This window comes from Myotis nattereri (genome assembly GCF_964212035.1).
Source record: "Myotis nattereri genome assembly, chromosome: 9".
In the NCBI taxonomy this organism is placed as follows: Eukaryota; Metazoa; Chordata; class Mammalia; order Chiroptera; family Vespertilionidae; genus Myotis; species Myotis nattereri.
Genome location: NC_138084.1, coordinates 18,002,248 through 18,030,243, shown reverse-complemented (window position 1 = coordinate 18,030,243; position 27,996 = coordinate 18,002,248). Strand labels below are relative to the sequence as shown.

Genomic DNA, 27,996 nt, shown 5'->3' with positions numbered 1-27,996 from the left:
ACATCATTTATCAACTGGAGTCATCCTTTGCTACACCATAATTTTTTCATGGCATTTTTCACTTCTGCATTCCTCAATGAATAGATCAGAGGGTTGAGCAAGGGTGTCCCAATTGTATAAAACACAGCCACCATCTTGTCTATTGGAAATGTGGTTGGTGGGCGTGTGTATATGAATATACATGGGCCAAAAAATATGACAACCACAATAAAGTGGGAGGTGCATGTGGAAAGGGCTTTTTGCCTTCCTTCTGTGCTGTGGTTTCTCAGAGAGTACAAGATGACACCATAGGAGATAAGCAGGATTATAAAACTCACCATGCAAATGGCCCCACTGTTAGAAACAACTAGCAAATTTATCACATAAGTGTCCATGCAGGCAAGTTTCAACAAGGGCTGCAAGTCACAGAAATAGTGGTCAATCACATTAGGGCCACAGAAAGGCAATTGCAAAGCTAGTACTATCTGTGCTGAAGAGTGGATACAAGATCCCACCCAAGCCAGAATCACCAGCACACCACAGACTCGCTGGCTCATGATGGTTGTGTACCGCAGAGGCTTACAAATGGCGACATAGCGATCAAAGGCCATGAGGAGGAGCACAAAGATCTCCATGCAGCCAAAGAAATGGGCTGCAAAGACCTGAGTCATGCACTCATTGTAGGAGATGGTCTTCTTCTGAGAAAGGGCGTTCACAATCAATCTGGGGGCTGTGGTTGTGGAGAAGGAGGCATCAGCAAAGGACAGATAGAACAGGAAGAAGTACATGGGACTGTCAAGGGTCCTGCTTGTTTTAATAGTCACTACAATGAGAAAGTTCCCCATCAGTGTCGCAAGGTAAAGAATCAGGAAGACCCCAAATATTGCTTTCTGCTTTCCTGCATCCTGTGTCAACCCAAACAAAATGAACTCAATCACACTATCATTCATCACCATACCAGTAGCTGAAGAAGGTAAGGTGCAGTTGACGCAGGTTTAATCTGCAGAGAGAAGAAAAGACATTGTCATGTTGAGAAGATTAGTGAGCTGAACACAATTCCTTGTTTCTGCTCCATCCTGTTACCACCAACTGCCTTTAATCCCCCATGAATCTTCGTAAATCTGTGATGTCCAGGCCTCTCCCAGATCTACCTGTTGTTCAGAAACTTATCACATTGGACCAAAGTGTCTGCATTTGGGGAATAAAACAAATAAATGTCCTTTAAAAAGTTTGATTCCTACCAAGACTGAGAACTGCACAATTTGTACTTTCCTTGGGCAAGTGACTTACCCTCTTTGAAATTCAGCCTTCTTGTGAAAAAAGAGAGGGCAAATACTTGCCCTGCCTTATTCCAAGTTTTCCTAAAATTTGGAATATGCGTATGTAACTCATACATACGCATACACATACACATGCATATTTCATGAGCTTTGAAATCTGATCAACACTATTCCAATATAATTATTGTTCAGTTCTCTCATTTTTGTCTCCATTATCCCAGAACTCTTCGGGACACTGGTGAAATGTGCTTTATTTTAATAGTCTTCTACCAATGCCTCTTGTGTAGAAGATGCCAGCTTCACCAACTATCTTGATATAACAAATGTCTGGACAATTCTTTGAAGTGGCATAACTTGGGAAACTTTTTTTCCTGCTTTTTCTTTTCTTCTGTTAATCCTCACCCCAGGATATTTTTCCATTGATTTTTAGAGAGAGTGGAAGGGAGGAGGAGAGATACAGAGAGAAAAATATCAATGTGAGAGTGACACACATCCTGACTAGGGCCAGGGATCGAGCCTGTAACCTAGGTAGCAACCTAAGCACGTGCCCTTGACCAGAATAGAACCCGGGACCCTTTAGTCCACAGGCCAGAGCTCTATCCACTGAGCCAAACCAGCTAGGGCAGGGAACTACTCTTTATTTACTCTACTCTTGAACTTATCCCATTAGAATATTGAGCCTCTCTGCTGATGAATTTGACCTGGCATAAAATTTCTAATATGCCTATAATCTAAGTAGTGTTTTTACTCGTATATATTACTCTTTACTGTGAATTCCCTTTGATAAAGAGTCCAGCCCTAGCTGATTTGGCTCAGTGGATAGAGCTTCAGTCTGCGGACCAAAAGGTTCTGGTTCGATTCCTATCAAGGGCATGTACCTCAGTTGCAGGCTCCTCTCTGGCCTGGCCCCTAGTCAGAAGGCATGTAGGAGGCAAACAATCAATGTGTTTCTCTCACGCCAATACTTCTCTCTGTCTTCCCCTCTCTCTTCCACTCTCTCTAAAAATGAATGGAAAAATATCCTTGGGCAAGGACTAGAATAAGAAAGAAGATGATTCCATAATCCCAATAAACAATTTTATGATGGTTTTATATCAAGCCCTTATTCATCACATATATAGTTTATATGATTAAAAACATCATATAATATTTTGTGTTTTCATGTTGGCTTAGAATTGTTTTAATATTTCTTACCATGCTATTATATTTTCCACAGTTAATTGTCAATTTAATTATGTTAAAATGTATACATTTGTCCATTTAGATACTTATTTTGCTTCCAGTTGTCACTCATAAATAACAATTTTATAAACAACTTTAGAATAATTTCCCAAGTATGATATTGCTGCCCCAAATGCTAGAGATTATCATTGCTATTGATAAGAATTAAATTTTTCAGTATCTTATACCTTTTTATTAACTATATTTTTACTATAGAATAAACCATGATGATGATAAAATATTTAAAGAAGAATATAAAAAGAAAATATTAAAATCTCCCAAAATTATTTGAAACTATAATCTTGGTCTCCAAAAATAACTCCTTTTGGTTTTTTGTATGTCTTTCAGAAAATTTCTATAAAGTTATTTGCATGTGTTTATTTATATGTCCTTTTTTTATGGAAGTATGGCCAATATTTGATTTTGATTATTTTATAGAAAAGCTAGTGGTGCACAAGCAAAAAAGAAAAACAACAACAACAGAACAAAAAAAAACAAAAGCAGGTTATCTCATATCTTGACATTATCTTATTATCTGACTGACTTAGTTAATAGGCATTTTTATTATATTTATATAAATTTTTATTAGCAGACATATTTAATATTTTAATCCTTTTTCCTTTGAAGAATGTTTCACCTTTTGTCAGCTCACTTTTTGTGATCTTGATTACCTGGTAAAGATATTAATCTAGAAAAATCACTTATTTCTTGGCCTGCGGGCATCCCAAAAATGATGGTACAGTGGCTCTGACTTGTCACCTCTTTTCTTAAAGAAGTATCAGAGTGCTCGCTCCCAATTAGTTTCAGAGGGGCACAGCAAGATTATACATCCCCCTCAATAGGGTCCTCTGCTGTCATCATCAGTGCTGTTAAGACTTCGTATTTTAGAGCAGTTTTAGGTTCACAGCAAAACTGAGAGACAGCTACAGAAATTACCCATATGGTCCCTGCCTCCACACACACATGCCTCCAAGCTCACACCACTATCAACATCCCCACCAGAGTGGTGCATCTGCTATAATTGATGTATCTACAATGACACATCACAATCACCCAAAATCCATAATCTTGGGACTCACCAGGGTGGTGTACATTCTGATCTGGATAAATGTGTAATGATATGGGTCCATCATTATAAAAACCTACAGGGTATTTTTCACTGTCCTAAAAACAGAGTCATTTTTATATTCACAGAACATAGAACATAATTCCTTTCACACAATACCTAATACTGGTACTCGATAAATTCTAAATAAACTGTATCACACAAATTAAAAGAAGGAAATAACACTTTGAGTGAGCTTTCTATGTGAGTTTTCAATGTTAGATTTATTAGCTCATACATACCAGACAGTCAGACCGATATTTCATAAACATCAGTATTACAAATGGCCAATCCTAGAATTCTTTAAGCAAATCCTCACATGGGTCCTCTCTCTTTCTAAACAGAGAGAAAGGACACAGTTTCAGATATGCCCTCTTCTCCTTACTCTTTTTGTCCTCTCCTCCTTCTTACCTCCTCATCACCTCTTGAAAATAAAAGGCTTTAAAAATATAATGAATCACGAATGTAATAAAATGGTTACTATGGTTTTCAAATCAGTGGCTGAAATACTGACCATGGCTTTCAGAGCCCTCTAACTCTTGCCATCTCTTGCTTCCCACTTTTTTCCCCAGTATTTCTCCTTATGCATGTTTCAGCCAAGCCTGACACTGCCCAGACCATCTGTTCTCTGAATTTTCTATTTCCCACAGTGCCTAGCAGACCTTACTCAGATATAACCTCCCTTTCCATAGCTACCTGTATACAGAGTGCCTAGCTAAAATGCCATCTTCTCAGCAAAACATTTCCTGGTTTTACCAGTTGAATCACTTTTTTGCTAATGGCCTTCCAATGTTAAAGTGTGTGTGTGTGTGTGTGTGTGTGTGTGTTGAATCATGTGATCCTAATTGTAGCCCTTCTCTCACTTTTGCTTTAATGTCTTTTGTTCATTTGATTTTACAATATCCCATAAGGCAAGTTCACGTTGCCCTGTTTTGTGAACTTTGGGCTAAGCTGGGAGGCAGAGGTTAGCAGACAGCAGTCAGAAAGGAACCAGGTTCAGAACTCAAGCTTTTGTGTTCCATGGCAATTCCTTGACAACCTGCAAACTTCAGGACAGGGCAGAGAAATCAGCATTTTATATGGATATGTGAAAACTGATAGTGAGGAGGGGATAGAGAGGTAAGAGAATGATGGCAGGAATCAAAGCCAAAAGGGGGAAATGTGCATGTGGGGAAACAAAGGAGGAAGGGGGAACTCAGGGCTGAGACAGAGGAAAGAAAACCCACAGTGCAAAGCGAGCATAAACCCATGTGAGAGATAAAGAGTAATTTGCCCTAGGATTTCACTAGACAATTTTGCTTTGCTCTCTCCCACTCCTCATATTACCCCTTTCTCCAACCCCAGAAAGAGGATGTGATTTTGGGCTGTAAGTGGGGTGACAGTGGGTCCAACATTATTATCATTAATATTAGAACAATTGACATCATAGTATTATAGAATCAGAGTATCGATCAGTATCAATGCATACTGATTGCCTATTATCAGTATGCACCTCTATGATTTTCCTGTCCCTACGCTTTGCAAGTCAGAAATCTGCAGGTATAAGATACTACACCTCTACTCCCTTCGATGTACCCCGTTTGCAGTAAGAATCAGGCCTAAGACAGTGCTGCCTCAAGCAGAAGCCAGTGAAAGTTGGGGAGCCCTGGTGTGTCCGAATCTCCTCATCACCCTTAGGAATACATTCCTGGAACTCCAGGTTTTCCAAGAGACAGAACTGCATGATGGCAACTGCCCTAAAACCCAGTCCTGAGTGGGAGGCAAGTAAAGGGAAATGGTGCAGTGCGGCTTGAAGACTCACCTTTAAAAAAAGAGGTGATATCCAACAGAGAGCTCATAGTTTTCACTCTTCCAGTTCTGATCTATTTTACATGCGTTTGCAACATGCAAATTGTACTTCAAATGGATCTGCTTGGCTTTCTGTTGCAGGATCTATGGGGAGGGGACATTCTCCATGGATGGCCAACTCTTCCTAGAAAATGTGAACTAGACTCTCCAAAAGGGTCTGGAACACCAGAAGAGAGTTTCTTACTTCTACTCTTAGAACTTCTGAGAATAAAAAGGAAATATTCCCACTACTCTGTGGTAGAAACTTCTCTAAAGCCAGGTCTAGGATTCCAAAACATTCCCCTGTAGAGCACATGAATTAAAGAATTCTTTCTCCTTCATGAGATATTTATAGGTATTTCATCAAAGTTCACAAATTCGAGCCTCTGGAGAGATGAGGACTCCACCCTCCCCACCCAAACTTGACGGATGGCTCAGTGAGTTAATCAGCTCAATTAATCCTGGATCACAGCAAACCATGGGGCCAATTCATCCCAAACAAGGTTGTCAGTGGACAGATTCTGTCCTCAGAGCTCCCCTCCCCTCCTACTCTGCCCTAAGGGACTCTTCCCATTTCAGTTATCAAATGCTCCACCCATGCACCTGCTCTAAGGAAAAACCATGCTTTCTAAGTCACATTGAGGCATAGACTACTAAAAGTTACCAAAGGCTCTGTCCTTCAAGTCAAATTTTTTCTAATGGCAGACAAAGCTCTGAGCCTAGGTGAAGGTTCAAACAGATGAGATATAATTGACTTCTAGCTCCATCATTTGTTTCTTGACTATAGTCAAGTTTCTTCTCCAAGTCTCCTATTCTAGAAAATGTTATCATTAGAAATAATAATTATGAAAAATCACAATGATATTGATAAAAATATAATATAAATAATTACGATGAAAACTATTCATTAAAAGTTCTATCATTTCTAAAATAATGTGAAGTAAGTAAATCAGTAGGTAAAGGAAGGAAGAAGAAAGAGAAAATGAAAAAAAAACTTTTTTACATATTTTTATTTATAAATTGATTTCTTAAGTATAATTTATACACAATAGACACACTATTTTAAGAGAATAGGAAATGAGTTTAGACAAATGTATACACATGTATAACTGTCACCACATGGTAGGAGTTTATCGATTTCATTCTTCTATTCAAAGAAGCAGATTTTAGCATTTTGTGTTCTCTTCACACTTATATATTTGTTTGTCTTCTGCTCTTTATTCTCTGGTTTTATTTTTATTTTTAAAAGTCAATGTTTTTATTTAGCACAATGCCAGCAGTTGCCATCTTTCCTATTTTCTGTTTTCTTAATTAAATTTATGGAGGTGACATTGGTTAATAAGGTTATATAGGTTTCTTTTTTTATAGACACAGAATTTATTTTTATTTTTTAACCAAATAAGTGGCATCGTGAATTTTTATTTTTTATTTTTTAATAAATTTATTGGGGTGACATTGGTCAACATAATCATATAGGTTTTAGGTGTGGGGTTCTCTGAATAAGATTATATAGGTTTCAAGTGTACATTTCTATGACACATTGTCTGTATATCACATTGTGTGACCACCAATCAAAGCCAAATCATCTGTCACCATATATTTGACCTCCTTTATTCTTTACACCTGACCCCTGACCCTCTACTCTGGTAGCCACCATACTGTTGTTTGTGTCTATGAGTTTCAGTTTTATATCCCACATGTCAGTGAAATCATATGGTTCTTAACTTTTTCTGTCTTATTTCACAGCATGTTATTCCCAACGTCCATCCATGTAATTGGCAGTATTTCATCTTTTCATTTGGTTTTATTATACAGTTCCTTCTGAGAATATGAAGGCAGTCTGTTCCAAGTGTCCCAGCTTCTGGTGGTATGCTGGCAACCTTTGGAGTTCTATGGCTTGTAGATTCATCACCCCAATTTCCACCTTCATCTTCAAATGGCATTTCCCTTGTGTGCATGTGTCTCTGTGTCCAAATTTCCCCATTTATAAAGACACCTTTCATATTCAATTAGGACTCATCCCAATGACCTTATCTTAAATTGATGGTCACATTCACAGACATTGGGAGTTGGACTTCAACATCTTTTGTGGGGATGCAATTCAATCCATAGCAAAAAGTGCTAGTCAAAAATTCATAATTTCCCAATTCCACACTCCAGAAGTAACTGTTAGTCCCTTACATATTCTTCCAGATTTTCCTATGTAAAAAACTGGATCATTTTCCATCATTTCTAAAATTACAGCAATATAGCACAGATTCCTAATAAAACTCTAAATTGGAGCATAATCTGATTTACTTAGCTAATAAATTTAAAGTTATAGTGTACTTTTATTACTAATTTAGCACAATGTTTTTTTTATATTTTTACTTCTTACACATCATCTGTTTGAATTATGTGTGATAAACTAGAGATCTACACTAATAAAAGAGAAAAATGGTAATTGGCGTACGACGCTACCCTTTTCATTGGCTAATCAGGGCTATATGCAAATTAACTGCCAACTAAGATTGGCATTTTCTGCCAACTAAGATTAGCAGTTAACTGCCAACAAGATGGCGGTTAATTTGCATATGTAGGCACAATGCAGGGAGGCGAAAGGGAAAGCAGGAAGAAGCCCCCTGCCACTGACAGTGATCGGAAACCCAGGGGGTAGCTAAGAGCTGGGGGGCAGGGCAAAGGCGGCCCTGGGGCCGCCTTTGCCCTGCCCCCCAGCCATGATCGGAGAATCAGGCGCCTTTGCCGCCCTGGCCAGTGATAGCAGGAAGTAGGGGTGGAGCCAGCGATGGGAGCTGGGCATGGTCGAAGCTGGCAGTCCCAGGAGCTAGGGGTCCCTTGCCTGGGCCTAAAGCGAAGCCCACGATCGCGGGGCTGCTGCAGCTGCGGGTCCCCGCTGCCCGGGCCAGACGCCTCAGCAAGAGGCATCCTGCAGGGGCAGGGGCGGAGCCCGCGCAATCGCGGCGCCCCCCCCGCTGCCACTGCGGGTCCCCGCTGCCCAGGCCGGACGCCTAGGCCAGAGTCGTTAGGCCTGGGTAGGGGCAGAGCCTGCAACCGTGGGGAGCTGGGGGTCCCCTGCCCAGGCCTGACACCTCTGCCGGAGGCCTCAGGCCTGGTCAAGGGGCCGATCCGGTGATTGGTGATCGGAGGGTGATGAGGGTCAACTCCTCTGGCCGAGGCATCAGGCCTGGGCAGGGGGCTGGGGGGTCCCCTGCCCAGGCTTGATGCCTGGGCCAGAGGCATCAGGCCTGGGCTGGGGGCAGAACCAGTGATGGGGGGAAATGAGGGTTCCCTGCCCAGGCCTGACGCCTCTATCAGAGGCGTCAGGCCTGAGCAAGGGGCCAATCCTGCGATTGGAGGGTGATGGGGGTCAACACCTGAGGGCTCCCAGTATGTGAGAGGGGGCAGGCTGGGCTGAGGGACACTCCCCCCACACACACACCCAGTGCACGAATTTTGTGCACCGGGCCCCTAGTGTTATAATAATTACAAGCTCTGATTGGCAGTTATAATTATCTATGATAACTATAAAATGAATAATGAAGTAATTATTACTTAATTTCAATAGTTTAAGGTCCTAATAAAAGACAAACAACAAAAGGAGGGAGTTTTTGCTATGAAAACAGGAAGAGTGAGCAAAATATCATAAGAGGAGAAACATATATCAGTTCAGGGAAACATGGAGATGATCTCCATAAAAATTACACTATTATTAGATCAAAAAGTTGTAAGAGGTAAAATTATGGACAGATATTGGGAAATCATGAAAGCCAGGCCATGCAATTTTATTTTGTTTTATTTTGCATAAGCAAAGAGAAGATTTGGGAACATGAAAAAACAGGAAAGCAGGTCTTGACAAAATGTATGTATTGGGTCAGACCACCACCACCTCAGAGTTTTATCATTGGATTCAATCATTATTTCCTAACACTCTTGCACTATCCTAACTCTCTCATCTGAGTGACATCCCAGTAATAGAGAATGCTGTTTTCCCTTCTTTAATTCTTACTTTTACCTGCTGAAATCTAAAACGGTCCAAATATATTTGATACTAAAAAAACTTCCTTTTTTTCCAGATAGACATCTTCCTCTATTTCCTATTCACCTATATTACTGAGTGTTATTAAATATATATTTAATTGAATAACACAATCCTAGATTATATATTATTCTTATATAATCTTATTCAAACAATTTTCACTTTCGTTATTTTATTTGACCTGCACATTACTTTGCAAGGTAAGTATGCCTTGTTCTTTCCATGTACAAAGTTTGACCTGTTATACAGAAAGTTTTCTAAGCACTCTAAAATTAGAGTGGGGTGCTACTAGATAGCCTCTCTCTCTAGCATTCACCATTCATGTCACATGAAACATCCAGCCCTGATCACACAGATTGGACCCTAGAAAAGAGAAATCCTGAGCCCCCCTAGAAGGATGCCAATGGATGCCTACATTTTCTGTTCTGATTCCAAAATCAATACTGTAAACTGCATAGTGAGGCAAATATCAAAGTAGAAAATAGATACCTAAATGAATAATAGAAAGAAGAGGAAAGAGAAGAAAATGACACTGAAGTTAGAGCAGGGGAGAGGAGAGTGAGAATGAGCAGACTCAAGGAAAGAAGAGTCAGGGGGTAGAATACAGAAAGACAGAGAGAGAGGGGGGGGAGAAAATATATATAGGAGGATAGTTTGATCCAAGATTTCATCACAGAATTCAGCTTCTTTCTCCATGACCCACTGTAATATCACTAACCCAAAACCAAATGCAGGGTAGAGCAAGGGTTCCCAAGGATCTTGAAAAACCCAGCTGTGGAATAAGTACTGCTTTATCTTATATTCTGTCCAGACTCTCTTCAAGTGAAGGGGCTTCCCCCAAGACAGAAAATTCTGCCAAGCTGGACTCAATGCCATGCACGGTTTATTGGCCCCTCTGTGAGCAGAGATGCTTTTGAGAGTGTTGAGGCCAGGAAAGACTTAGGGACCCTGGACCACTCTGATCCTTCATTGCTGGAAATTCAGCAGCTCCATCCCACCTGCAAGTCACACTGAGTGTAGATGCCATCAGATCAGTCTTATCTTTCATTGCAAACCACCATCATTCTAGTCCACACTTTCCCCATGGCATTTTTCACTTCCCTATTTCTGAAGGTATAAATCAAAGGATTGAGCAAGGGCGTTAGGATGGTGTAAAATATCGCCACCATTTTGTCAAAGGAGAAAGCAGATGGGGGTCGGGCATACACAAATATGCATGGGACAAAGAACAAAACCACAACAGCAATGTGAGATCCGCAGGTGGAGAGAGCTTTCCACTGCCCTTCAGCACTGTGGGTTCTCAGAGAGAACAAGATGACACCATAGGATATAAGCAACAAAGAGAAGATGATGACGCAGATAAACCCACTGTTGGCCACCACCAGAAGGCCAAGAACGTGAGTGTCCGTGCAGGCCAGCTCCAGTAATGGGTACAAGTCACACATGAAATGATCGATAACGTTGGGGCCACAGAAGGGCAGTTGGAAAGTAAAGAGAATTTGTATCGTGGAATGCAGGAAGCCCCCGGTCCAGGCCACCCCCATCAGAATGCCGCACAGCCTCCAGGTCATGATAGAAGAGTAATGCAAGGGCTTGCAGATGGCCACATAGCGGTCATAGGCCATGACTATGAGGACAATCACCTCCACCCCAGCAAAGAAGTGTTCAGCAAAGAGCTGGGTCATGCAGCCTTCAAAGGAGATGGTCTTTCTCTCATAGAGAGAGTCCACGATCATCTTTGGGGCAATGACGGTGGAGAAGCAGGCATCCAGGAAAGACAGGAAAGCCAAGAAGAAGTACATGGGGGAGCCCAGGAGTGCTGGGCTGCAGCTGATGGTCACCACAATTAGCAGGTTGCCCCCAACAGTTGCAATGTAGCCGAACAAAAATATAACAAATACCATTTTCTGAACATTGGGATTCTGTGAAAGCCCCAGGAGGACGAACTCAGTTACAAAGCTTTGGTTTTGCATGATTTCCAAGGAAAAGCTAAATGCTACCAGATAAAATCTGCAATTATGAGAACAAGTTCACCTGGGACCAGTTTGTGATACCATCACAGCACAGTCATCAAGTTGGTGCATCTATATGAAAAGCTGATCATGTGCTTCTGTCATAATTGAGAACACAAAATTAGAAATTTGTTAAAGGTGGTAGTGGAAGGTCAGACAGAATTCAGCAGGAGATAAACTATTAAATACTTCAAAATGGATAGAGCTTTAATATAGGAGAAGGGAGGTATTCATATATGGTAGGGATGAAACACCATTTTTATCTCAGCTGCCAGCTCTGATCATTTAGCAGTGGTTTCCCAGAGGGAATTGTTGAGGAAGATTCTGAAGCTGCATCCAAATTCTAAGGACAGAGAACTGTCACTCATTGGTCATTGGTGTGGAATGCAGGCAGGGATGATTTGCATGCCACCCCTGATCAGGAAACTACTTCATCTACAAAGAGAAGAAGAAATAACCCCCAGTTTATGAGGCACTTGAAAAATCATAACTACATTTCCAATTAGTTTTTATTTATTTTCATTGTTGAGAGTATTACAGATGTCTTGGGCCTTTAAGATGAATTAGTTCATTCCCTAGAAAAAAAAGAAAGATCTGTGTAAAAGTGCCTACTCTATACTTACACGTAACAAGCAAGCATGTATGGAGTTGTTTTCTTTATTCATTATTTAAAATAAGAACAGATGTTTATGATAAATAATAATACCTACTTAAGATTATTGTCATGGTGACTAAGTTAAATAATGCAAAGAAATCAACTATTTAGGAAATAGTCCATGTTATATCTTATTACCACTATTTTACTGGTAGGCAATTCACACTTAAAGAGAAAAGGTCAAACAAATTACAGATGCTGGATCTGGAATTTAAACAGAATCTCTGGCTCCAACACTTAAGTATTCCTATTGGATCAACAGAGAAAGAAGCAATAAGTTTTCTTTTTAGCAAGAACTTAAGAGCAGGGTTGCCCTTTCTACTGTCTCCAACCACCCGTAAACATCAAAACCTTCTGATTCCTTTGTTCATGTTTGAATGAGGACTCTTGATGAAGGACACAGAGTACATGATATAGATTCAGAAAGAAATGGTCCAATTACTACAGATACAAACTGGCAACAACCACATAGGTAAATAGGAACAGTATGTTGAATATAGCTATAGAGTCTTGAGACTTTTTAATTATTTACTAAATAAATACTGTGTAGCCCAATCTGATCAAGTACAATTTGCCATTTATATGACTTTATTGTAAGGATGTTCATCTATAACTTACCTGTTCATCTCACAGGATTATGATGAGAGTCAAATTGGGAAAATGTAACAGTTGCTTATAATAAATGCCCTCACCAATTGTAGTCACTATTCTCTCACTTAGCAAACCAGTCACTTATCCAGCAAAAGAGTCATCCAAATAATTACTCCAACTTTTGACTTTTTTTTTCATAGCCAAACAACAGTTTCCAAGAATGATTGTGTCCTCATCTGCACATATAACAGAAATTTGTCAAATGTGTGTGTACACATACATATAATCTGTTAAACAGATGAGTAAAATAATAATGTTTACTGTGAGAATTAAAAATAATCTGATTTTGGTGAAATCCACTTAGAGCTAACAAAAACAATTTACAATAAATATACAATTGTGTATGCTAATATGCATCTTTATACTTACTTTTAAATGACCATCTCCATTATACTCCCAGTATACTAGACATTCTTAAACAGAGCCTGCACTATGAACACCATATTCAGCTACAAGTTGTCACCAAGAAAACAAGAGTATAAAGCAAACCTGTAAGGTCATTGGATCAGCCAACAACCATTTATTAAAAAGTAAAGAATATCAATATATGACCCAGCAGTTATCAGCAGTTATCTTAGAGTCAAAGCCGGAGAGACAATGAAATAGAATGAGTAAGAACACCAGTTCCAATAAACAAAACAGAAACACTCTTAGATATAAAGAATGAACTGAGAGTTTCCAGATAGGAGGGGAGCTGGGGACTGAGTGAAAAGGGTAAAGGGATTAAGAAGTACAAATTGGCAGTTATACAATAGTCATGGGGATGTAAAGTATAGCATAGGGAATACAGTCAATAATGTTGTAATAACGCCCTAGCTGGATGCATAGAGCATTGGCCCGAGGACTGAAGGGTCCTGAGTTCAATTCTTGTCAAGGGCAGGTGACTCAGTTGCAGGTTTGATCCTTCACCTGCAAGGCAACCAATCAATGTGTCTCTCTCACATTGATGCTTCTCTCTCTCTGGCTCTCCCTCTCCTTCCCACTCTCTCAAAAAAAAAAAAAAGGCAAAGAAACCTCAAAGGCTATAACAAGATCATGTCAAAATAATAATAATAATAATAATAATAATAATAATAAAGTTGTAATAACTATGTATGGTGCCAGCTGGGGGATCACTTCATAAGTTATATCGATGTCTAACCACTGTGCCCTAGCTGGTTGGCTCAGTGGATACAGTGTCAGTCGCAGACTGAAGGGTCCCAGGTTCGATTATCCCTAGTAGGAGGCATGCAGGAAGCAGCCAGTCAATGATTCTCTCTCATCATTGATGTTTCTCTCTCTCTCTCCCTCTCCCTTTCTCTCTTAAATCAATAAAAAATATATTTTTAAAAATAATTAAGAAATATCTAACCACTATGTAGTACAAAACTAAAATAATATTGAATGTCAATTGTGATCAAAAATTTTTTTAATTTCAAAACTAAAAAAAGAACATCAGTTCCAGATTAGTACAGACATAGGTTCAAATCCAGGCTCTTCTACTTAGTTATATTGGGATGGAAATGTTACTTAAACTTCTCAAAGACTCTAATTCTACTTCTGTAACTGGATAAAATAACAATGCAAGGGTTCCTATGAGAATCAGATAAGGCAATACACATAAAAACCATTGATGCAGCCCTAACCGGTTTGGCTCAGTGGATAGAGCATCGGCCTGCGGACTGAAGGGTCCAGGTTCGATTCCGGTCAAGGGCATGTACCTGGGTTGCGGGCACATCCCCAGTAGGAGGTGTGCAGGAGGCAGCTGATCGATGTTTCTCTCTCATTGATGTTTCTAACTCTCTATCCCTCTCCCTTCCTCTCTGTAAAAAATCAATAAAATATATTTTTTTAAAAAAACCATTGATGCAATTAGAAGCACAAGAGAAAATTCACAATAGTGAGAACAAGCTCCTAAAGACATTGACACAGACCAGAAACGACAATTGATATTTCCTCCTAATTCCTGCTTCACCATGACCAAGGCTGATTAGTATTTTTAACTCATCCTCTTATTTACAAGTATAAAATATTTTTGGTAACAGTGTAGATGTGGTATTGTTTCAGTGTGCAACACTTTTAAATGTCCTTAATAACCCATGAATAAATTATTGTGGCCCTCAGACCCAATTTTTCTCAGGTAGCTTCACTGAACAAAGAAAACCAGATAGGGTGAGGAAGTAGAGAGGAAGACCAAGCTCTATATTAATCTAATAATTAATTTGTAGGCTCCCCACTTCCCTTATCTGGGGAGTTTCTAAGAATAATACCCATTTAGAATTAAAACATTTCTTAGATATGAACAAATCAACCCCCTCATTTTTCAGATAAAAGGGATTTCCAAAGTTCGTGTTAAAACTTTAACAAAAGAGCCCTAGACCATTTGGCTCACTGGATAGAGCATCAGCCTGTGGAATGAAGGGTCCCAGATTTGATTCCGGTCAAGGGCATGTATCTGGTCTAATATCTCACATCGATATTTCTCTGTCTTTCCCTCCCTCTTTCACTCTCTCTAAAAATCAATTAAAAAATAGCCTTGGGTGAGGATTAAAAAATAATAATAATTGCCGAACCGGTTTGGCTCAGTGGATAGAGCGTCGGCCTGCGGACTCAGGGGTCCCAGGTTCGATTCCGGTCAAGGGCATGTACCTTGGTTGCGGGCACATCCCCACTGGGGGGCGTGTAGGAGGCAGCTGATCGATCTCTCTCATTGATGTTTCTGGCTCTCTATCCCTCTCCTTTCTTCTCTGTAAAAAAAAAAATCAATAAAACATATTTTAAAAATAATAATAATAATAATAATAATAATAAACTTTGACAAAAGAGAATACAATATCCTCATAGTTTATGATAACAAGATTCATGATTTTAAGTAATTTAAAAGGTAACTGTCCTAAATGTAATGTGCTGCCTGGACTGAACCCTAGAACAGAAAAGAGACAGTAGTAGAAAAATTATGGCATGTAAACAAATATGCTGTTTCATGAAGAGTAATATATCAATATTCATTTCATTGTTTTGACAAATATACATATGGTAATGGAAGATGATATTATCAGGGGAAAACTAAGTGAGGAGTGTACAGGAACTCTATTATCTTGGAAACTTTTCTATTAATCTAAAATTTTGCCAAAATAAAATTTTAATTAAAAATAATACAACAATTGCTTAGTTTCTGCTATTGAAAAGCTAGCAATTACAGCCTCATCGTTTCCTAGTGTCATTGGAGAAGGCACTGAGCCTCAGCACCCTTTCCCATTGAACAGCCCTGTTCAAGCTGCCTGGCCCACAGAGTCACATGAAACAATTACGAGTGTGCTTTCCAACATATAATTCAAAAGGACGATGTGAAATATTAATAGTAGCATTCTTTTTAAACAGTGTCTACACATACACAAAGAACTGGAAACTTGAATCCATGATAAGGATAAAATGTTTTAAAATCATGCTTTTTAAAATTATATTACTTATAAAATTGCAATTAAACTATTTCAAGTAATCCTTTTGGAAATATTTTAGCAGATATTTTCAGGATCGGAAACATCTCTCTACTCCTTTTTCTAGAACCCAGCACTAAAAAATTATTCTAAAGGTGAAATGAGGTATTGTCGTTTTATAATGGAAGATGATGCATATATTTTATGATAGTAAAAATTTAGAAATATCTACAACGTTCAATAATAGGAAGATGTTTATGTAAATCAGACTACTACAAATTAAGATGCTGTGAATAAAGTACTATAAATGATAGGACATAGTTGGTAAAACACATTTATAATATATTAAATGAGAAAAAACTATAATAATGCTGCTTATTTGCAAAACATTTTAATACAATTTTAAAATCTAGAAAAGAATATATGAAAATAGAGTTATTTTCAATATGTATCTTGATATGATTATGAGTCAACATTAAAAATCAAGGTTAGAGCCGAAACCGGTTTGGCTCAGTGGATGGAGCATTGGCTTATGGACTGAAGGGTCCCAGGTTCGATTCCGGTGAAGGACATGTACCTGGGTTGCGGGCACATCCGGCAGCTGATTGATGTTTCTAACTCTCTGTCCCTCTCCCTTCCTCTCTATAAAAAATCGATAAAATATATTATTAAAAAAAATCAAGGTTAGAACCCACAACACCATATTTTCCTTTATTAAAACAGTTTTTTTTAAAAGGGATATGGGGCCGAAATCGGTTTGGCTCAGTGGATAGAGCGTCGGCTTGCAGACTGAAGGGTCCCAGGTTCGATTCTGGTCAAGGGCATGTACCTGGGTTGCGGGCATATCCCCAGTGGGAGATGTGCAGGAGGCAGCTGATCGATGTTTCTCTCTCATCGATGTTTCTAACTCTCTCTCTCTCTCTCCCTTCCTCTCTGTAAAAAATCAATAAAATATATTTTTTAAAAAATAAAATAAAATAAAAGGGATATGGGCTATGAGGATAATTTTATTATCTCCAGTATAACTAATTTTCATAGGTATAATCAACAAGCTAACATAAACTTTTATATTAAAAATTGTAAACTAATGTAAATCTTTCATAAATAGCCATATCATTGGCCCAGCCCTTGCCATCCTTTATACACACTTTGATATCAATTTGAAATTCATATACTTTTAGGGTTAGACTCCGCTCTTCAGGTCTAGGTTCAGACCTTTGGGGAGAGGCCCAGCATTTCGGGGTTAGGGTCAGCTCTTCGGGACTGGGCTCTTCAGAACCACGTCAGTCCTTCGGGACTGGGCTCGCTCTTTGGGATTAGTTTCGGCTCTTAGTGGTAGGCTCGACCCTTAGGGCCAGGCTTGGCTATTTGGGACTAGTCTCTGCTCTTCAGGGTTGGCTGGGCTATTGGAGAGTAGGCTGGGCTCTTCTGGGCTAGGCTCCATCTTTAGGACTAGGTTTGGCTCTTCTGGACCAGGCTCCACCCTTCAGAACTGTTCCAGCCCTTCTGGTTAGGCTTGGCTCTTCGGAATTAGGCTCAGTCCTTGGGGACTAGCTTGGACTCTTTAGGGCTTTGTTGGGATCTTTGGAGCTAGACTCAGGTCTTGAGGACCTGAGGTTTGCCTCTGAGGCTCCAAGGCTAGGCAGACTTGAGGCTAGCATCAGTCTTGAATAATGTCACACTGCACATTGACACATCACTGGCTTTTTGCTTCTGTTGGCAGTAGCAAATTACAATGAGTCTAAAGGGTCTGAGCCCCAGACTGGCCTGGAGGGAACAGACACTCATTCTAACCAAACCGTCCCTCCCCTCCCCCCAACCCCCCCGCCCGCCATTCCTTCTGCATTCCATCATGAGCCTGTTCCCATTCACTAAAAGGTTGTAGGTTGATTCCCAGTCAGGGAACACACCTAGGTTGCAGGTTTGATCCCCGCTCAGGGCACTTATGGAAGGCAACCAATCGATGTTTCTCCATTTCATCTCTCTCTCTCTCTCTCTCTCTCTCTCTCTCTCTCTCTCTCTCTCTCTCATTAAAAAAGCACACATCCTCGAGTAAGGATTAAAAAATAATAATAATAAGATATTTTCATCCTCCAAGCAACCATTTTTATCTACTTGGGGGAGATAATGTCCCCATTTCAAATGTATGTGTTAGAATAACCTACTTATTTTTTAAAAGGGAGATAATTTGGTTTCTTAAACTTAGACCTAATTAAAATTCTATCTGTGCTCTAAACTACACAAAGCTATATCCTATTCTTCTCTTCTGTATCACCCAATTAATAAAAAATTTTCATAATACTCATTGCTAACAAAATCATATTTTCCATTGATTTGTTTATTACCCATCTATTCCTCACTGGATCTAAGCTCCAGACAAAATACAACCTTTGTCTGTATTATTTGCTATTGTGTACCCAGCTCCCAGAACTCCCTGGCACATTATAGGCAATAAAGAGTATTTTTCAGTAAAAGAAATAAGTCAAAATTTCTTAAACTTAATTGATCATGGAGCCATTTTGTAAGTAATAAGTATTTACTAATACAATATTAATTCTATAGTGCTAATCAATATTAACACTATGGGATAACAGGTGTTATCCTCAACCATGCCCAAGAAATATCAGTCTTCTCAATGATCAAATTGCTTATTTTTTTCTCAAAACATCTCTCTCACTTACATGTCACCTTCTTTAAAATTCAATCATTTGAATTGCTTTCCTTGACCTCATTGCATCCCATATTTTATGAGGCCCATCAAGAGAAATACATCTATGGAAATGAGATCATCAGATGACTTTTCCCTGACATGAGAAAAATTAAGACAGTGCAAGTGATCTAGGAAGCAGAGGTAAAGGGAGAGCTGAAAGGAAGAACATGGCCCCCAAAATAAGGAGAGGCAGTCTCAACGACAATCTTCAAAATGTGGCCAGTGATCAGTTCTGTGTTTTAATATTTTCACATCATACTAGCAAGGACTAGTGTTTAGTGCGAAGAATAGAGGAGGCAGAGTCTAAAAGAATGACTGTATTGCTTAGCTTTATTGAGGCTCACTTTTTTTCTGTATAAAATAAAGGCCTATCTAATAAAAGTTGTTTCTTCATTAAGAGAGTGAAAATATGTTTGCCTCATTGTTGGCCTTGAGCAATAGTTAGCTCACTCCCCTCACTTAATACTTTCACTGAGTTAAAAGTCAAAATTATACACCAATAATGAACTATCAGAAAAAGAAACTAAGAAAGCAATCCCATTTACTGTTGCCAACAACAACAACAAAAAATAATAATAAGGGACCTAGGAATAAATTTAACCAAGGAGGTAAAAGACCTGTATTTGGAAAACTATAAGACATTGAAAAAAGCAATTGAGGAAGATACAAATAAGTAGAAGCATATACCATGTTCATAGATTGGAAGAACTGACATAATTAAAATGTCCATACTACCAAAAGTTATCTATAGATTCAATACAATTCCTATTAAAGTACCAATGACATATTTCACAGATCTAGAATAAATATTCCAAAAATTTATATGAAACAAAAGAAGACCCCAAATAGCCTCAGCAATCTTGAGAAAGAAGAACAAAGTTAGATGTGTCACAATATCTGATATGAAACTATACTACAAGGCCATTGTAATCAAAACAGCCTGGTACTGGCAAAAAAACAGGCATATAGATCAATGGAACAGAACAGAGAGCCCAGAAGTAAACCAAGGAATGTATGGTCAATTAATATTGTCTAGGCTTTTTGCTAGGTGCTTTTGGTAACTTTTAATGTACTTTACTGAGGCCTCAATGCTCATCTACATAGATCCAGGATATGAAATGGAAAGAACAGTGATAAATCCCTAAATTGATGATTCTAGAGTATTTTTCTCCAGAATCTCACTGTTATTTTTCAAAGTCTTCGTACATGTGTTACTTGAATGAAATTGGCTTTTCCATAGAACTTTGATCTCAGGACTTCTTTTATTAATTCATTTATTCATTTATTCATTTTTATTGTTGTTAATCCTCAACTGAGGATATTTTTTTCCATTGATTTTTTAGGAAGAAGGAAAAGGGAGAGAAAGAGGGAGAAACATCAATCTGACAGAGATACATCGATTGGTTGCCTCCTGCAAGTGCCCCAACTAGGGCCAGGGAATGAACCTGCAACCGAGGTACATGCCCTTAACCAGGAATAGAAGTGGTGATCCTTCAGTGCCAGGGCAAGACTTCTTTTACTTTTGCTTAGCTTCTTAGATAGCATATATGGGGAAGAGGACAGTTGATGAGTGAGAGAATCACTGCTGATTTTTTCCTCTTTTTTTTTTTTGGCACTATGTATCTACCAAAAGCAAAAAGAAATACCCCCCTTTTTTTCTATCAATGGTCTGCAAAATTTGTTAATTTTCTTTCACAATTTACAATAGACAAAAGCCTCCCTATTTATATACATCATCATGTTCTTGACATTTGAACAGCCTAAGTTACTCTCCTCTTCAACAAACTCTTCATGGCATTTTTCACCTCTGTGTTTCTCACTGTGTAAATGATAGGATTAAACATGGGAGTGAGGATTGCAAAAAACACAGTCACCAACTTGTCCACAGGGTAGGTGACCACCGGGCGCATGTAGGTGAATATGCAAGGCACAAAAAAGAGTACAACTACGGTAAAGTGGGAGACACATGTGGAGAGGGCTTTGCGCCGTCCTTCAGAGCCGTGGGATTTCAGGGAGCACAGGATAACTATGTAGGAGATGAGCAGCATGGAAAAAATAAGCAAGCACATGGCCCCACTGTTGGCGGCCACTACCATTCCGAGCCTATAGGTGTCGCTGCAGGCAAGTTTCAGCAGTGGAAAGAGATCGCACATGAAGTGGTCAATGACGTTGGGACCACAGAAGGGCAAGTTGACCATGAAAAGAATCTGTACAGTGGCATGCAATATCCCCCCGATCCATGCCACCATCACCAGGAGGCGGCAGAGCCCCTGCCGCATGATGGTCATGTAGTGAAGGGGCTTGCAGATGGCCACATAGCGGTCATAGGCCATGACAATAAGGAGGATGATCTCTGATCCTCCCAATAAGTGTTCCACAAAGAGCTGAGTCAGGCAGCTACCCAAGGAGATGGTTCTCCTCTGGTAGAGCAGATCGATGATCATTTTGGGGGTGGTGACAGAGGTGTAGGAGGCATCTATGAAGGACAAGTAAGTGAGAAAGAAGTACATAGGAGCTGAAAGTGTAGGGCTGAGGGAGATGGTAATAACAATGAGCAGATTGGCCAGCACGGTAAATAGGAAAATGAACAAAAAGACAATGATGAGTATTTTCTGCAAGTGTGGATTCTGCGTGAGTCCCAAGAGAATAAATTCAGTCACATTGTTAGTACGTATAAGGTGATCCATTCATAAATTACCTACAAAGAGATAAAGAATGATGCCTATTAATCTTCATAGTACAGAAACAGGGTAGTTACTGTTATGGTGGAGCATGCCCTTGGCACCCCTCACCCTACTAATTGTTTCAATTCTTTCTCACTTCCTCCATAATGCTTTCTCTCTTCAGACACCTAGTACCTGTCACCTAAAAAATAACTATAGGGCAACATTGGGTGTGTAATTTACTGAAAAAATAGTGGGCTCTATATATGTGATCTGGATCCTCCTCTAGTTCCAATTCTATGATTTTGCTAAGTCAGTTCAATGCCCCATGCTTTTCAGTCTTCCTCTATGTCTGTGAACTTACAAATTGTAACTCTCAGATATATTTCACAAGCTGTAAAGTGCTGCACATAAGTAAAGAATTATTTTCACTTTTAGAATTTATATTTGAACCCAAAGTTCTAACTATTGGGGGGGAAAACAGGGTCAATAAGCATCTATCACTAACAGGAAGGTAGAATGTATAAGTGGCTGGAAGATGCACCCTCCCTGGTACCTAGCATTATACATATGCTATTCAGGTGTGTTTCCTCATTGTGCCTGTATAGTGGCTGGCATAATTTCTGCCTGGAATGATACCTATTGGATGATGAACAGATCCTTGGTAAATTGCCACCTTCTTTCTTCTCCATGTGTAAGAATATGTGTGATCCCCCAGCACAGAAACCTAGGAATTCAAGGGCTCCCATTCTCCTGCTCTGTTTATCATTGCTCTCTACTTTATGAGAAACATAAATAAGCTTTTTAAAGAAAGATGCAGTCCAGCTTATCAGTTTCTGGCTCATTTATAAAGTATGAAAATATTAAATGCCTCTGGAAAGGAGTATATCCCTGGGTCATTTTACCTTCAAGACAATTATAGTGTTTGCTAATTAAATTTTTATTCTTTAAAACTCTGTTTATATACTATTTTAACATAGTCACATTCAGTAAATTTGTGGCTTCAGTAGACTTGGAAAAAAAACAACAACCCTTGGATGGGTGTTCAATATATGAGGATCTATCATCAAAGGAAGCCCTTATTTTCAAAATTAAAAAAAATAAAACAGATATCCCAAGAAACACCAATCAGAAAGGATATATGCACCCCTATGTTCACAGCAGCACAATTCACCATAGCTAAGATTTGGAAACAGCCTAAATGCCCATCAACAGATGAGTGGATTAGAAAACTGTGGTACATCTACACAATGGAATACTACGCTGCTGAAAAAAAAAAAAGAAAAAAAAAGGAATTCTTACCATTTGCCACAGCATGGATGGAACTGGAGAGCATTATGCTAAGTGAAATAAGCCAGTCAATGAAATAAAAATACCACATGATCTCACTCATTTATGGATAATAAAGACCATTATAAACTGATGAACAAAAATAGATACAGAGGCAGAGCAGCATCGAACAGACTATCAAACTATAGCGGGAAGGCTGGGGGGATTTGGGGGAGAGGAGGGAAGAGATCAACCGAAGGATTTGTATGCATGCATATAAGCATAACCAATGGACACAAGATACTTGGGGGTAGGGGAGGCCATGGGAAGGTCAAAGGGGGAAAAAAAGGAGACATATGTACTACTCTTTGTAATACTTTAAGCAATAAAACATTAACAAAACAGAAATTTAATGCAAAGAATAGAAATATTCTGCTGGCTAAGACAAAGTATTATACATATACACTCACAAGCATATAAAATCTATTATTTACTGTAAGTACCTAATACACTTTTACTCATTCAACAAATATTTATTAGACAATACTATTACGTATTAATGTATATTCGTTTGTTCACACAAAGTCATAAAAAGTGTCCCTGTCACATGCCATCGGTAACCCCTCCCAACATTTCACCACCAAACAGCAGCACAATATCCATTGATTATATGAATGATTCTCCCTCCTCCTGTAAGCTTCTGCCACATGCATTGTCATGCTTTCTTCTCCCATCCTCCCACAACACCCCTCACCCCTCATCCCTGGTTACAGGAAGATATTCCATTACTAACTGAAAGAGGAAATTTGGGAACATAAATTTTCCAAAAGAAAGAAAGTAGAAAATATAAATATAATAACATGTGCTCTGCAAATAGAGGAGAGAGAGAAAGAGAGAGAGAGAGAGAGAGAGAGAGAGAGAGAGAGAGAGAGAGAGAGATTCCTTTTCGTTTAAAAGGGAAATGGAAAAAGAAGCTTATTTTTTAACTGCCCAAAATGAAAATCTTACACATATGTGAAACAAAGCACAGTAGCCTCATTGAATTCCCTTATTCTGGGGAGGACTCCCCAACAGATGAGAAAAGAGTATGGTGCACATAGTAAAAATAGATATAATTAATAAAAGTGATTTAGAAATAACTATGAAGAAATAGAAATTACTCTGTCTCTTTTTATTTACCCTTACAATGTTTTCTCTATGAACAAACCCTAAAGGAAAGTAATTTAAAGAGAAAAATCATTGGGTACAAATATGTTCAATACAATTATTAAGAGCTATGGAAAATTAGAAACTGCATGGGATGTCCAACATTAGAGAAAGAATAAGTAAAATATAGTACATCTCTTTGAGTAATGATTAGTTTTTAAGAGATGTTTTTAATTGTGCAATATCATAGGAAAATTCCTAGGTTGTAACATTAAGTGGGGAAAATTTTGGGTGAAATTTTGAATATATAGTGTGATTCTAACTAACTTAAATATATATCAAATTTTTAAAAAATATTTTTAGTTCTAAATTGGTCATATTGTACTTACTTGCATCTTTCCTGATGCCTGACATGCTGAAAAAATATATTTAAACTTATATTTGGTGAGGATGGGGGTGAGTATATGATTTCTAAGATCCATTTAAATCTGAAATTCTATAATTATGTGATTTTCGGGCAGGGAAGCAAAATCTCACCTATGAACTTGTCTGGCATAGCTCTGTGGCCAGGGCGTCAGGTAGCTGCTAGTTCACCAAGAAAGAAGGAAAGATGTACTAGTAAGCTTAACAATGCCAACTAGCTCAGCTACAGTAAGAGTCTCTGTTGACTTAATAATGACCTTTGGAGAAGACTTTCCTCTGGAGCCTCATAGGAGTGCTGCCACACATCCTGTTTGTAGGCAAATTCTGTGACGTTTTAGTGATGGCTAATTGGGCCTCATGGGTATTTTGCCATCATTAGCAGATCTTGCCAACAACCCAATTATTTCACATAACTTAAGTGACCTTCGAGAACTTTGGTAGCATTCACCTTTAATGTGTATCACCATAGATGAAATAAGGCAACCCAATGATTTTTAACCCAATGTTTTCTCTCTTGCAAACATGGTTGCTTTGGTCTCTGGCTTGCCCTTGCATTGATATCATCTAAACATTTTGGAGAATTAATAAAGAAGGTATCAAATAAGGTATAGTTGTAGTATTATCACAACCAGGTAAAATCCACTTGCTCCTTTTATAAAAATTAATCTCTTATTTATCAGAACCCTTTATTTGTCATTCATCCACTGATTTATTTGCTTTATGTCCAAACCTTCATTGATTTCCCTGCTACTTCAATAACCATTTTAAAAAAAAAAAACATATTTTATTGATTTTAGAGATAAAGGGAGAGAGGGAGAAACATCAATAATGAAGGGAGAGAGAATCATTTATCGGCTGCTTCCCGTATGCCCCACACTGGGGATTGAGCCTGCAACCTGGGCATATGCCCTGACCAGGAATCGAACCATGACCTCCTGGTTCATAGGTTGACGCTCAACTACAAAGCCACAGAGGCTGGGCTCAATAACCTTTTCTTAAGCCCCTAGTTTGTGGGAGGGGCTGGAATGGGTTCTACAAAGGAGGATGCAGCGACATGGGCCTGCTCTCCAAGACCTCCTTGTGTATGATATGAACAACCAACATTCTAAGGAAAAAGAGAGAAGACTTTAACAATGTCAGAGAGATGCACTCAAAGTATGTAAAGAGGCCACATAACCAAATGCAGATGCCAGGATGGCACAGCACTGCACCATGTCCTTGGTACTGGCATGCTGATTTAGGCACTTCAACATTTTGCATGGAAGATAAAATGAACACAGAGATTAGTATTCTCAATGCCTAATCTTGAAAGAACCACCTGAGTTTCCTATCACTGTTGGAAGCAAGAGACTATTTCTGTGTAAAGAGATTAAGAATTTGGAAGCAATGAGGCTCCAATTACTTTCTATGTTTTATCAAGTAAGATCATCTCCACTCTTGGAGAGAGAGAACTCCTTTAGGTTTGATAGCTCTCAAATGTGATGCCAGAGGCCACAACTTCTACCAATAACCACAATGTTTACAGAAAATCAGAAATGCATTCATTATCTAAAATGAAACAATCTATTCCCAAAATGTTTAATATTTATTGTACTTTTTTAAAGTGCACCCAGAGAGTTAATTTAATGTAGACAGACGCTGGGGCTCACTGTGATACAAGGGACTTAAATCTGCATTTCAACCACTGGGGGAGCATAATTTATCTAGAGTTACAGAATGGGGTTCAACAATTTTATTTTTCAGTCCAAAATGTGATCATAATATACAAAATCCACCATATGCTACCAACATAGTGTGAAATTAACAAAGTTCATTTCTATAGATTTGTCCTCAGCTATGCATACATACTTAAATTTTTAATTCAATTTATTGGGATGACATTGGTTAATACAATTATATAGGTTCCAAGTGCACATTTCTGTAATATGATCATCTGAATATTGCATTTGTGTACACACCATCCGAAGTCATATCTTCTCTCATCACCATGAGCCCTCTTTAGCCTTTAATCTCCCCCACCCCTCTTCCTCCTGCTCAGAATGGTTACCACCATGCTATTATCTGTATCTATGAGGTTTTTGTTTGTTTGTTTTTCGTTTGTTCATTTGTTGCTTTCAGTTTTATATCCCACATATGAGTAGAATCATATATGGTTCTAAACTTTTTCTGTCTGACTTTTTTCACTAGCATGCTCTGAAATTTTAAAGTAATTAAACTTGGCTAAGACATTTATTTTTGCTGTTATATTAGCAATTCTTTAACTGTCTGAACTTTTAATTTTCAAATTTTTCTCTCCCGGACTAAAAGGGTCCAGGTTTTAAGAGGCCACATTTCTACGTAGCATGGAGGTACCATACTCCACAAACAAGAACCTGAAATAAAGCAAAACAAAACAAAAAAATGTAGTCCACTAAAGAATCTTAACACAGTATGATTATCTACATAAGGAATTAATTGTCTTATGCAGTTCTCTTGCTCTCTAAGGGCTATAATATATTCCACTTAGATAAAGATTAATATATATGACTGTTTCAGAATAATTAGGCTGAATAACTCAAAGGAAATAATTTTTTAAATGTAATCACTGATAATGAAAGTATTCCTTGATTCTGTGAAAGAATAAACATCATGTTCTGTATGAGGGACACAGACTACTTCGAACTAAGACCACATAGTTACTCCAAACTTTCCTCATGGCATTTTTCATTTCTGCATTTCTCAGGGTATAGATTATGGGGTTCAACAGGGGAGTTATGAAAGTTAAAACCACAGTCATGGACTTATCAATGGGAAAGGTAGAATTGGGCCTTGCAAACAGGAAGATACAAGGGACAAAGAATAAAATGACCACGGTTATATGGGACACACAGGTGTAGAAGGCTTTGCGTTTTCCTTCCAAACCATGTGTCTTAAGGGAGTGTAATATGACCCCATAGGAAATTAAGAGGAGAAAGAAGGTGACAGTGCAGATTGCTCCTCCGTTACCTATCATAGAAAGTCCAATGAGGTAGGTATTGGTGCAAGCAAGTTTCAATAAGGGGTACAAATCACACAAAAAGTTGTCAATGACATTGGGGCCACAGAAAGGGAGCTGATAAATAAAGAGAAATTGAACCAACGAGTGCAGAAAGCCTCCAGTCCAGGCCATCAACAGCATGAGCCCACATACCCGCCGATTCATGATGATCAAATAATGAAGAGGTTTACATATGGCTACATATCGGTCATAGGCCATCACCACCAGAAGAATGACTTCAGCACCAGCAAAGAAATGATCTATAAAGACTTGAGTCATACAAGCCTGGAAGGAAATAGTTTTTTTCTCATAGAGCAAGTCTACAATCATTTTGGGAGCAATGGCAGTAGAATAGACAGTATCTATAAATGATAAGTAAGCCAAGAAAAAGTACATGGGGGAACCCAGTGATGGGCTGGACATGATGGTCACCATGACAAGCAGATTGCCCACTAGTGTCATAATGTAGATGAGTAAGAATACAACAAATAGAACTTTTTGCCCCTCAGGGCTTTGTGTGAGCCCCAGGAGAATAAACTCCGTCACATTGTTCCTACTTCCCATGTGTTCTTCTGAAGATGTGGACC

At 38.7% G+C, this 27,996-nt stretch overlaps 4 protein-coding genes across 5 annotated transcripts in view; all 4 read right to left on the bottom strand.

Annotated features, from left to right (window-relative positions):
• The window catches only part of LOC308524758 (olfactory receptor 4A5-like), a gene marked incomplete at both ends in the record, with an annotated part of 363,276 nt that overhangs the window by 326,568 nt on the left and 8,712 nt on the right, over positions 1-27,996 (bottom strand). The window lies entirely within an intron of this gene.
• LOC308525240 (olfactory receptor 4C11-like) lies at positions 21-27,973 on the bottom strand (the record flags this gene model as incomplete). Of its 2 annotated transcripts, XM_081100029.1 has the most annotated exons (2): positions 21-854; positions 27,893-27,973. In XM_081100029.1, the coding sequence occupies 2 exons, from the start codon at positions 27,971-27,973 to the stop codon at positions 21-23; spliced, it is 915 nt and encodes a 304-aa protein (XP_080956155.1). The 2 variants fall into 2 exon arrangements, with proteins under 2 accessions (XP_080956155.1, XP_080956154.1); XM_081100028.1 differs by lacking the exon at positions 27,893-27,973 and having other exon boundaries at positions 21-935.
• LOC308525219 (olfactory receptor 4C15-like) lies at positions 10,486-11,421 on the bottom strand (the record flags this gene model as incomplete). The annotated part of the gene is made up of 1 exon (XM_081100008.1): positions 10,486-11,421. One exon carries the CDS (start codon positions 11,419-11,421, stop codon positions 10,486-10,488), a length of 936 nt encoding a protein of 311 aa, XP_080956134.1.
• On the bottom strand, positions 20,653-21,579 carry LOC308525232 (olfactory receptor 4C3D-like; the record flags this gene model as incomplete). The annotated part of the gene is made up of 1 exon (XM_081100021.1): positions 20,653-21,579. One exon carries the CDS (start codon positions 21,577-21,579, stop codon positions 20,653-20,655), a length of 927 nt encoding a protein of 308 aa, XP_080956147.1.